This window comes from Esox lucius, chromosome 21 (assembly GCF_011004845.1).
Source record: "Esox lucius isolate fEsoLuc1 chromosome 21, fEsoLuc1.pri, whole genome shotgun sequence".
Lineage (NCBI taxonomy): Eukaryota > Metazoa > Chordata > Actinopteri > Esociformes > Esocidae > Esox > Esox lucius.
Genome location: NC_047589.1, coordinates 24,871,672 through 24,884,781, shown reverse-complemented (window position 1 = coordinate 24,884,781; position 13,110 = coordinate 24,871,672). Strand labels below are relative to the sequence as shown.

At 47.7% G+C, this 13,110-nt stretch overlaps 1 protein-coding gene across 3 annotated transcripts in view; it reads right to left on the bottom strand.

Moving 5' to 3' along the window:
• arfgef1 (ADP-ribosylation factor guanine nucleotide-exchange factor 1 (brefeldin A-inhibited)) overlaps window positions 1-12,270 on the bottom strand; it is a 58,957-nt gene extending 46,687 nt beyond the window's left edge. For all 3 annotated transcript variants that reach the window (XM_020041861.3, XM_020041862.3, XM_010885870.5), the window contains exon 1: window positions 11,910-12,270. In XM_020041861.3, coding sequence (XP_019897420.2) covers window positions 11,910-12,033 — 124 coding nt within the window. In that variant the 5' untranslated portion in view covers window positions 12,034-12,270. The remainder of the gene's footprint in view (window positions 1-11,909) is intronic.
• Window positions 12,271-13,110: the final 840 nt, after the last annotated feature.

Sequence of the window (13,110 nt, the reverse complement as noted above, 5' to 3'; positions counted from 1 at the left end):
AGGAAGGAAGTTATGAGGGATTTCACTGGTCCGACAAAACAATCTCCTACCATGGACAGGTCAGGGCAGAGTAAGACTGAAGGCTTCAGTCATGCTCCATGTGATGGGTTCGCACGCACACGCACACCCACACACCACATTCTGCGGTTCAGGCACCTGAGCTGTGTGTGTACATCCTGTCTCTGCAGTGGCATCTCCACATCAAAGGCCTTCCAGCCATCTGAATATGGCGTGGATCCAGTGCCGATAAACGCCTCAAGACACAGCACTGTGTATCAGGATGTGTGTGCGTTTGTGTGTCATCCCCTCAAGGCGACGCATTTTCCCCAACAACGCGGTCTACAGTGACATCAACGCGGTCTACAGTGACATCAACGCGGTCTACAGTGACATCAACGTCGTTTATATGCATATACAGCTCCAGAAGAAATTAAGAGACCACTGCACCTTCTTCTCATTTCCTTTCCAAAAAAGTTGAAAAGGAAGGTTTTAAGTAAGGAACAGAAGAATTAAAATTAAGAGACCACTGCAAACTGAACGCTTCTGTTCCTCACTCAAAACGCTCTCTTAATTATTTCCGGAGCTGTATATGGCTCAATGGATCAATACATCATATAAGACAATACAAATTAGCTACTCCCCAAATTCAGCGGTAACTCTGCCTGGGATCCACTGAGCCCTACCGTATAAACACAACTCTACATCAATGGCTTGTAAGTGAGATCAAACGTTCTGTTCTTGGGAACACTGTGTGAGAGCTGCAGTGTTCCGTTTATTAGCAGTGTGTGTGTGTATTCTGTTCTGTGTGTGTGTGCGCTTTGTTCTGTGTGTGTGTGTGTGTGTGTGTGTGTTTTGTGCTGTGTGTCAACCATCCCCCTGCAGGGAGACAGAGTCACTGGTTGTCCAGGACAACACGTCTCAACCACGTTGCTGAAGCGCAGGCAGCCAGATCTGTGGTTATCAGGAGATGTTTATTACATTACCAGGGCCTCTGACCAGGAGTCCCCTCTGTGATAATGGACCAGTTGTCTCTTAACATCAGGACAAACCTCAAAGTCAGTGATGAGGTTGTTGAGTGGGGGGGGGGCACATCGCCCTCTCTCAAACGCTGGCCCAGGGTCAGATATGAACTCTCACCCTGAACCCCTCCCCTGGGTACTGGTGACCAGGTGGACATCACACCCTGAACCCCTCCCCTGGGCACTGGTGACCAGGTGGACATCACACCCTGAACCCCTCCCCTGGGCACTGGTGAACCGGTGGACATCACACTCTGAACCCCTCCCCTGGGCACTGGTGACCAGGTGGACGTCACACCCAGAACCCCTCCCTGGGCACTGGTGACCAGGTGGACGTCACACCCTGAACCCCTCCCCTGGGCACTGGTGACCAGGTGGACATCACACCCTGAACCCCTCCCCTGGGCACTGGTGAACCGGTGGACATCACACCCTGAACCCCTCCCCTGGGTACTGGTGACCAGGTGGACATCACACTCTGAACCCCTCCCCTGGGCACTGGTGACCAGGTGGACGTCACACCCCGAACCCCTCCCCTGGGTACTGGTGACCAGGTGGACATCACACCCTGAACCCCTCCCCTGGGTACTGGTGACCAGGTGGACATCACACCCTGAACCCCTCCCCTGGGTACTGGTGACCAGGTGGACATCACACCCTGAACCCCTCCCCTGGGTACTGGTGACCAGGTGGACATCACACCCCGAACCCCTCCCCTGGGTACTGGTGACCAGGTGGACATCACACCCTGAACCCCTCCCCTGGGCACTGGTGACCAGGTGGACATCACACCCTGAACCCCTCCCCTGGGTACTGGTGACCAGGTGGACATCACACCCCGAACCCCTCCCCTGGGCACTGGTGACCAGGTGGACATCATACCCTGAACCCCTCCCCTGGGCACTGGTGACCAGGTGGACATCACACCCTGAACCCCTCCCCTGGGCACTGGTGACCAGGTGGACATCACACCCCGAACCCCTCCACTGGATACTGGTAACCGGAGAGCAGCTGCTGCACGGTCAAGGCAGAGGACAAGCAGCCTCCTGACATGCCCCATTGTGATGTGCAAGTGCACATGCGTTAGTGTGTGCGTGTATTTGTGCACGTGCGTGCGTTGGCGTGAAACCCTGAACATTTGCATTCCCAATGCCCCTCTAATCAGTCCTCGATTTGAGTGACATCCCTGACAGTCGTGACGCAGAGGGACGGCGGTATTCTCCCAGCTTCACCAGGGCCCTGATTAATACATTCATTCCTTTAGAGGAATCCATTACTTCTATCCAAACTTGTGATGCTGGACTATTTCCCGTCCATATTGAACGCTCCGCAACATCCAGCGCCTGATGTACCGCGGCAAGACATCTGCAGTGTGACTCCGGGGGTTAATAGCCGGGCGACGGTGGAGAAAGAGAGAAGAACGCAGCAGAAACAAGGCACATATTCCCCAAATCCCCCTGCCAAAGTGCCCTCTCACATCAACACTGGATGTCCGCACCTCCTTTACCTGCAGGAAATGTGCCCAGACTGTCATGGCCTCATCCCCTTTATCCTAACACACACTCACTCTCTCACACTCACTCTCTCACACTCACTCTCTCACACTCACTCTCTCACACTCACTCTCTCACACTCACTCTCTCACACTCACTCTCTCACACTCACTCTCTCACACTCACTCTCTCACACTCACTCTCTCACACTCACTCTCTCACACTCACTCTCTCACACTCACACACTCTGTCTAATAGAAAGAGACAGAGCTCCTCTTCACCTCCTCCCTCCTCTCCCCATCACCCCCCACCCACGTCTGCTCCCCCCTCCTCTTTTCTAGCTCCAGACAGCCCAGGCCCAGGGTATTCTCCTTACTGAGGGATGGCCAACCTGGAAAGCAAACTAAACCCACACGTTCACTCTTATCAACAATACCCTGAGGTAGGCCTGGACTGGCCAAGTTCCACTCACCAACACACACACACACACACACTTTCTGCGTTCAAAGTTATGGACCATTTACTCAGTCCCTATTCACTTTATATAGCAACAAAAAGCATAGAGCACACACACACAGCACACACACCCACAAACACACCAAAGCCAGTCAGCCAGCTAGCATGGAGCACACACACCCACACACAACTAGTATGAAACACACACACCCACCCAGCCAGCCAGTATGGAGCACACACACCCACCCAGATCTGTCTAGATTTAAGGGAGAACGCCCGAGGAGCAGAAATCTATTGCAGTGAATATTTCCAGAAGTCGGGAAGTAAGAGGAACATAAGTCGAGAGATGGCTGAGGGCGGCTGTCTGCTCATTCATTTGGCTCCACAGGGAAGCTCTGTCATTTCCAGTACTGGATCCCAGGATGTCTCAGACTCACACAGCTAGGTAGCTAGATTAGGCTGGCTTGGCGTCAACCTCTTGGTAATTAAATTTAAGTTCCTAATGTTGGGAGTATGATGACAAGTAGCCTAGTTTGCATAACTGAATACATAGCCTGAGCCTATAAAACTTGACGTGTAGATGATAGTGCGGACTAAGTAGTAACCATTAGAACACAGCATAGCGGGAATAACTTAATTAATCGTCCTGAACACTAGCCACTATGAAACCTATAACTTCTGCCTCGAAGCCATTTGAATTACTCATCGGGTCATTACTTGACAAAGCCAGCAGAAATGGGCAAATGTAGGCTGAAACAACCGGTTTTAGGCCACCAGAACAGCTGTGCAGAAGACACAGTACTGCCTACAAGTCCTTCAGGGGTCGCAGTGATTAAGCCTAATGAATCGTCTGGATCGTGTGCAGGACCATGTCAGAGTGTTCTGTGAGCTCAGTGACCATTGTGGTACTGTGGATAGTAGGGTGTAACGGTACGCTAAAGTCACAGTTTGGTACGTAACGGTATGAAAAAGTCAGGGTTCGGTACGTACCGGAAATGTTAAGTCACGGTTCGTACATTTTCAGTACAGTCGAAAAAGATATGCAAAACATAAAATTTCTTTTAATTTATTATGAAGTTATACATTTTGACCATTGCCATTGTAGTTATGCATTTTGACCACTGCCACCTTAACATGGTGGAGGGGTTTGAGTACCCAAGTGACCCTAGGAGCTATGTTGTCTGGGGCTATATGCACCTGGTAGGGTCTCCCAAGGCAAACAGGTCCTAGGCGACGGGTCAGACTAAGAGCGGTTCAAAACCCCCTTAATGACGGAAAACATTTTGAGGTCCATGACATCGCCCGGTATGGCGCAGCCGGTGCCCCACTCTGGAGCTCGTACGCGAGCGCCTGGTGGCCGGGCCTTTCCCCATGGGGCCCGGCCGGGCTCAGCCTGAAGGAGCGACGTGGGGCCGCCTTCCCGTGGGCTCAACCCCCACAGGAGGGACCATAAGGGGCCGGTGCGGAGAGGATCGGGCAGCAGTTGAAGGCGGGGGCCTCGACAACCCGATCCCTGGACACAGAAACTAGCTCTAGGGACGTGGAACGTCACCTCGCTGGCGGGGAAGGAGCCTGAGATCGTGCGTGAGGTTGAGAGGTTCCGACTAGAGGTAGTCGGGATCACCTCTACGCACGGCTTGGGCTCTGGAACCACACTCCTTGAGAGGATGGACTCTTCACCACTCTGGAGTTGCCCATGGTGAGAGGCGGCGGGCTGGTGTGGGTTTGCTCCCCAGCTCTGCCGCCATGTGCTGGAGTTTACCCCAGTGAACGAGAGGGTTGTTTCCCTGCGCCTACGGGTCGGGGATAGGTCTCTCACTGTTGTTCGTGCCTACGGGCCAAACGGCAGTGCAGAGTACCCGACCTTCTTGGAGTCTCTGGGAGGGGTGCTGGAAAGTGCTCCGACTGGGGACTCTATCGTTCTACTGGGGGACTTCAACGCCCACGTGGGCAACGACAGTGACACCTGGAGGGGCGTGATTGGGAGGAACGGCCCCCCTGATCTGAACCCAAGCAGTGTTCAGTAATTGGACTTCTGTGCTAGTCACAGTTTGTCCATAAAGAACACCAAGTGGTCAGTTTTAGAATGTAACCACAGATAAACAGTAAATCTTTGGTTTACATTGTTACAGTCCTCAATTGTTACTGTCTGGCAAAAGTACCTACCTCGAATGAAGATTTATGACCATGCTGACAGCTGGTTTAACTGGCTTGGTAATGTTAAAACAGCTCTGTCCTTAAAGCTTACTTCTTCACCACATTCCAATAGACAGATGTATGCAAGCTCTTAGACTCGGTGGATGAATAATGCATGTTCCTCAGTTGTTCAGAACATCCTTTGAGTTAAAGTAATTGAAACACACTGTCTTTTGCCATCCCAGAAATACCCACTAGTGTGAATACTTTTGTGTGAATATGCTTTTGATAGAAGGCTTCAGAGCCACCCAAAAACCTGAAAAATTATGGAATTTGTTAGGAACTAGTTAAGTGTTATCTGAAATACCTTCTACACTACAACATACATATTTATCAAAATGTTCAGAAGAACACTCAAGATTATTATTTTGTATTAAATCTCCCCCCGGAGACGCTGCATTCCGAGCGGAGGAGAGACCCCTATTCAGGATTTTAGTGTGAAGAGCAACGCATCCAGTAGGCAACTTCATAACACAGAGACGATGCATTCCTGACACTGATCACAGAAGGTATTACCACACGTTCATCATCAGACCTGTGACCAGAATGGAGCGAGTTGTAGCGGCAGGGACGCTATTCCTTCTATAGACAGCTGAAGGGGGACTCAAAGTCAACACACGGCCCCTGCTGTTAATATCCACGCAGCAAATCACAGCTACCACAGATACCTTATGAAAAGATGTCTGGATACTGAGAAGGGCCTGGTCAGGTCAAGACATGCCAATGTAAATTTAATGTTAGATGAATGTAACCTTTATGTGAACATTCCTCTTTTTTCTCTCTGTCTCTCTCTCTCTCTCTCTCTCTCTCTCGCTTTCTCGCTCTCTCGCTCTCGCTCGCTCACTCACGGGCTAAAAAGGCTTTTAGTATATCAACATCAACAAAATCATTCTATACAATAAATGTAATAAAAAAACAGGCCAAACGAGGCTATAGATACAGTAGACAGCAGTTAAAAGCTTTAAAGAGAAACATTTTGCCTAAAGACCTTTTAAAGGGCTCTGTTATCAGTGCCCACATTCTTCCTGAACAGGACACAATATATTCTGCTCTCACTTGCCAAGAAAAAAAGGCCAGTTGAATTTTTTTTTTTCTCTAAGGGAACGACACATAGTGACCTCCATTCTCTCCACCTCAGGAAGAAGACAGTTGACCATAGTTCCGTGGCCGGTTATTTTGTTGGTCCTTACTTGAGGTCAGCTGTGGGTCAGCTCACATTTCTAAAATGCCATTAACCCTTCTGGCAGTTGTTACAGTACAAAACAGTGCAGTCATGATCCAGTTTCACATAAACGGGGCTCCGGTCTTTTCCCTGTACACTATAGAGCATGCAATCGGCGTCCAGCACAGGAACAGAACAATGTGTCACGCATGTTAGTGTCACGCATGTCAGTGTCACGCATGTCCTGGACTCCAAAGGAGCCGACCACCGAGCACCAAACAACACAGTACCAACATAGCACTAACACAGTACAGCAGAACCATACTGGACCCCAGGCAGCCTGAGCTGCACTCAAATGGCAGACAGCAACAGAAGCAGCAACAACAGGTCAGATTGCAGAGCCTGGAGAATATGAAGACTGCCGATGACATCAGATCTATTGTGGATGCCCCATAAGGAACACTGTCCCCAAAGCAGGGCCCTGTGAGCGAACTGAATCGGTTCACAGGCTGCCTTGTGCTCTGAGCAGAGGATTGTGTGAGTGAGAGAACAGTGCAGTAGCCCAGTTGGATTTTGGAACAGTCCTGACCTTATTGCAGCTGGCTGCTGCCTCCCTCCAAACGATGGGGGGGGGGGGGGGGGGGGGGGGGGGGGGGGGGGGTGGGCGGTCTGACCTACACATTAGCCGTTCCCCACACCCCATTTGCCCGCCAAATGTTAACAGGTCTAAGACAATTAGGCAGGTGTTGACAATCCTCACAGAACGTTTACCTTGCGTTCATACGGGCTGAAGGAAAACATCTGCTATATTCATCTCCTCCATTCTGCAAGCACCGAAGTGCTGGGAGGTATTATAAAGGAGGATGCAAATATGATGATACAGTAGATCTCATGGCAGACAAATAACATACACTCACAGCTTGCAACACACATTGGTTACCTACTTGGAAGTCAGCCCGGTGCTGGCAACCCATTTAATCTTCATTTAAACTAATCAGAAACCCCACATACTCACATTAGGTGGGCAGTGCCTGAACATCTTTGATGTCTCCCGAGTCCCTCCCTCCCTCCATCTTATTTTCCCTCCTTCCATCTCACCCCATATGACCTACTCTGTGATCCTAGGATATATGCCTTCCAGGTCCTGTCACAGTTTGGTTTCTGTAACAACTGAAGACATCTAACAGTGTGGACGCCTGATGCTGCTGCAGGATGTTTTCCTAAACCAGGGCCAAGGTCAAGTTCACCAAGAAAGTGATAAAGACTTAGTCTGAGGCTGACAACTGCCTTGGGTAGCGTTCAAAGATCACAAAGCTCGACAATCCTTTTACAACGACTGAATATAACACATTGGTTCGGAGGTAAAGACGATACCTCATAGTTTGGCCAAGTCATTGTGGCCTGGAGTTCAAATCCCGGTTGCGGCATTCCGGTTGCGGTATTCTGACAGTGCCCACAATCCGTCAAAGGATATAAAAAACTGGCAGTTGGATGTCAAACAGGTCTGCCATGTTTCCTCGTGCTCTAGAGATTCCTCGTAGCAAGTCAGAAGCCTGCAAGCTCATTTAATGGTGGTTCGCCAGAGAACAGAATCTCCTATGGGCGCTTTGGTTCCAGCCAATGAAAATGTCCTGGTTGGGGCGAACAGTGAGATAAGACGCAAAACAACTTGAAGAGATTTGCAGAGGACACATCTTCAACTCTCCCGAGCAGGCTGGGATTTATTATGATGAGGCCAGGGCATAACTGTGGATTATGGGCACCACAAACTAACAATCATAATAATGTATAGAAATAGAGTATGGATGGTTTGTAGGGAACAAGGGTTTGTCTCTGCATTGCGATATGAGGTGTTACGCGCCGGGTATCCGTGTCAGAATAAGTGCGGTTGATTGGTTGGTATTGAAAGAATGTACAAAGCATCCCAAAGGGGAGGACAGTGAGGAATGAATGTACTGTGTCAAATGGACTATCAGAGAGGCGTGTAGACGGGAAGGTGGCACTCTGAGACGTCTCGGCACCTCACAGCAAAGAGAGACAGATTATGTCTCTGGGTCCACCTAGATGTTTAAAAAGGAAGTGGTTACTCAGTTCAGACGTCGAAGTGGTGGAACTTAAGAGCAGGCTACAAGAGTAAGGACCCGTGCTTGATGTACCAAACTAGTTTCAAACAACAAGAAACTGGATAATCAGAAATGTCTGACTTTCTGCACTTTCACAACTGCGATATTCTTTTTTCAAACGTGCACCAAAACCGGAGCTACATCCCATTGGGTTGACTTTCCGACATCCAAAGTGATCTTAAACACACCGTCTTTGAGGCCTACTTCAGTCCGCAGAGTAAAGGTTCCCCTACCATCCGTGTAGAAGTCCTTGCTTACTGCTCAACTGGCCTGCGATTGTGGTGCCAACGTGTGTGATGTGACTATGCTTACATATGAATACTGACTTTGCCCACACTGAACCAAAAGGGAAGCCGAGGCCGCCAAACTATTGTCAAAAGTCAGTCGAGGGCACACTAAATGTTTTCACACGACACACTATCCCTCTGCCCTTCCAAAGATAGCGATGTATACGTTTATTTCGGTGTACGCCGACAGAGAGGGGTTTGTGACTAGGTCTAAGTTTCTCTTCGGTTTGGATGAGCAGCATTCCAACTGTCCATCTACCACGCAAACCCGTGGGTATACGCTGTAAGCTTTTGAATAGAATAATCAGTGTCATCAAAAGAAAATACAAAGAGCACCTTAATCTCTAATAATCTCGACTAACAGGGATGGCGTGTTGTAGTTTTTCTGCCTCGACCAGGCCTACAGAACGGGTGTTCTCAGTTTCTGATAACAGCTACGAGGAAGCATTGTGTTAAACTCACTGCTCTTAAAACACCCACACAACCTGATGCTCTGACTAATCTGAGCTATTCAGTTCATGAATGTAGTGGCAACGTCATTGCTGCTACGAACTGTCCTCCTATCTCTAAACAACCTAATACAAACCCAAGAAGAAAACGCTCGGTTGGTAAGACCAAGGAGAAACGCCCTGGTCACCAACGGAAAACTGCTCGGGATTACAGCCTCTGCTAAATGACTTCAATGTTTGTTTTTTCCCCCCTTTCTTTTTTTCACGTTACACAGATGTCCTACTGTTTAACATTTTCCAAACTCAACACTGTTAATTACAGGAGGCGCAATAACATTTTTATATTGCACACTGGCTTATATCTATGTAGTCTAGCGCTGTGCATGTGCTAGTACTGAACAGTGGTGGGACAGGTTCAGGGAGAGGAAGCTAGGCCACGCTCCATGGCAGCTCAGCCACAAAGGTGGGCTCATTGTTTCAGCAGACGTGTCAGATTACTGGTGTAGCAGAACAGAACCTAACCTGTTCCAAGTCATATGCCAAATAGGCCAAGCACAAACCAGTGAGTGGAAAAAAAAAAAGACCCTAAATGACTTTACAGGCAAAAGCGAAAATGGTCTGACAAATTAAAGTTATTAATCTATGGTTCAAATGGGTCCATCCTTTTTTCCCCCAGCTCCACACGACGCAAAAAGACAAAGGACAAGCGAGGTTGCAGTGTGAAGAAAGAAACTTTTTTTTTTAACGGAGCGACAGGCGACGGCGCCACTGTTACGTGACAAGGCTTTTGCCTTCCCCGGGGGGCGGCGCACAGGTGTTTCTGGGGACAATGCGAGCCGGGATATACATGCTGTTCTGGTCTCCCAAGATACAACAGTTGCCAACAAATAGCAATTATAGCCAGGCTAGGCCAGGGGCTGTTTTTCTTTCAACACCACTCCCTCTCAAGACTTGCAGGCGGTGTCTGGATTTCTTGAGCAGCAGCATTATAGTGGAGGGAGAAGCCGGTAGACACCGCACACCAACTGCTTTTCTCACCGTATCAAATTAGTGTTAGTGGAGGTACACAGTGGATCAATTAGTACACAGGGCCGGATGGCCAGAACTGTAGCCTTAGGTCAAAATGTGCAGAACGGCATTGTGAATCTGCACCACAGTAAACTGCTTGTGAAATGCAGGAGGGCAGAGGATTCCCATAAAAAGGAGACAACAATCAAGGAGCCCCGGGGCCCAAAGAGTGAAAGAAAAAGCCCTGATAATAGGAGCCAACAGAACAGATCAGGAAACTGTTTTGTTTTTATCTTTTTAAGCAGCTATTATGGCCCTCACTGGCTAAGCCTAATGCTTTACTTTGGCTGCTACACTGTCAAATGCACTTGATTCCAAAACCAAAGTAACAGAAACAGGAAGTGTTACTGAAGTTTTTCCCTGAACATTTCTTTACATCGTTTTTTGGCTTGGTTTACCAGGGGCAGCCTCACGGGAAGAAACATCTCCAGGTTCTAAACAGTCCATGAACAGGAAAAAAATTGGTCATGATTTTTTGAAAAGCTTTCCCAAAAAACCCTTTCAGATAGGCAGAACGACATAATACAATTTCACTTCAATACAGCTGCTGTTAATTTTCCAAACATCTCACATGCTCTATAGAAACACCAATAGCACCAGCCAAACAACAGTGCCAAGTGTTTGAATACTAACTCTGTCAGTTAACCTAATCATAACTAAGTCATCTCCTGATGCTGTTTAAGCATTATTTTGGCAATAAATTATTCAATGGTTTTTTTTTAACATAAAAATAAGTTTGACTTTAAGAGCAAAAATTGTAATCAGAAACAAAAATGTCTCACTGAATTAATGAGAGGCTCGTTTATCTATTTTTATAGCAGGCCAACCTACTTGCAGAACCTGGTTGGTTCTGCAAGTAGCTTAAGTCTATTGATTTTTAAACTGTAGATCATTCAGTAGCCTATGTCACGGTTTTTCATAGAATAGTTAACACTGGACAAATATTATTCCTTTGCTGGGTGGGCCGGTTGGGAAATGTTTTGGAAAATGACAGCATCTTTAGGCATTTTGATTACACCACCGTAGAGCTGAGACAGACAGATACGTATGACCCAAGGACAGTGCCATCAGACGACAGTGATGGCTAAATTATTTGCCCATATCAGTCGTACAAGTGAATGAAGAACGATTTATTTGAAATACAAACTGTCGGTAGCAGCATATTCTTCTTGAAGTCTAGAGGCTGCAGACTAGGCTACCATATGAGTCGCAGACAAATTCAGTTCCAAAACCTTTAATCAAAGACAACAACAACGGTGACAGTTTTCTTTCTTTTTGAGTTCATATTATTTCCAATGGTCTGCACTGTCATTTGCATGCGCAATAAACTACTATAGCACAGCAGCTTGCAACTGTCAAATCAGGCAGTCTTTTGCACCATTTCCGTATTCACACACCGTAACTATGCGATGATTAACCAGAACCTTCAATGCTACCTCGATAGTTGTACATTCAAGAATGATATACTGTTGATCAGAATAACGTCGCAAATAGCGGGCAAAAAAGTAATATCGTTCGTTCAGCACTACAATGTTACCACTACATTTTGTTAAGGATTTTGTTGCGACATTGTAGTAGCCGATAAACCTAGCAGGAAAGATGACGTGGGCTAATCAATGACAACCTGAATGTGATAATGTCCGACATAAAACTTACCAAGTGCCACCTCGCAGGCTTTACGCAATTGGCTATGATGAGCCTTTTTAACCTCCTTATCCGCCAGAATCTTCTCCAAAGCTCGGGTTAAAAACATGTTTTTCGTCTTTTTGCCCTCATACATGACGCACCGTAATTGGGTCGAGGAGCAGTACCTGTCCCAACGGCAGCAGCGGTTTCAGACGGATGTATACTATTCGATGTGACAGCGTCGGTGGCCGTAACATAAAAACGTAAATAAACACATAAGGTGGGGTAAATCCCTCAGATTTCCATTAGCAACCTGCCTAGCTGCGCCATGTTGGAAGGAAACGACGTCACGCACGTTAAAACGGCCGCAGTGAGGCAGCAGGGTGATCCAGGAGTGAATAGAGTTCAAGGAGTGAATAGAGAGAGAGACTGTGTGTGTGTGTTTGTGTTTGTTTGTGTGCGCGCGCGACGGCGTGCGCCTGTGTGTTATAGCAATAGCAGAATATCTATTTTTTTAATGACATTAATTTTAATTATAAGTGGTGTGCAGCTATCCACTCCTGTCTCTTTAAACTATTGCACCTGTGTATGAATGAGCAGATCACGCAAAAAGCCAGTGTAGGAGGTGCTATTCGTGTACACAAACGTTTCCAGTTTAAAAGGGGGAACTGTCAGGATTGTCATAATGTCAATAATTATTCACAAGATTGCTATTATGATGGCATAGAATGTGACGACGGTGTGCCTAATACGCAATTACTATGTCATTTTGGAATGATCATGCAATTATCATCCCTGGGCTCAAAAAGGCATTCTATACCTGTGAATTCAGGAGGCCATCGTACTGTAACACGTTCGAGGGACAAAGATCCTACCGGGACAAAGATCCTGGTGAAATGACTAACGGGCCTTCACCTTAGCTAACACGCCCAGGGGTCCGGACTAGGTGTTCAGTTAAAGTGGTTATCCAGCCTCACCCCAGGATGTCCCCCCTTGAGGCTAGCCGACCCAGGACTCTAACTCCGGTCGAGCAACTTTCATTCCGAAACCTAACCTTTAAGTGGTCCTAAACCTACTGACATGGTGGCTAAGAATTTAGTCACGGCAGCAACAGTATCTTGATAGACTTTCTTTTGCCATGCATTCTGACCTTTCTCTGCTACTAGTGATCAGCGGCAAATGGGTTTATTTCAGGAAATATTTCACACATATATTTCAGGCAGTATTTCGC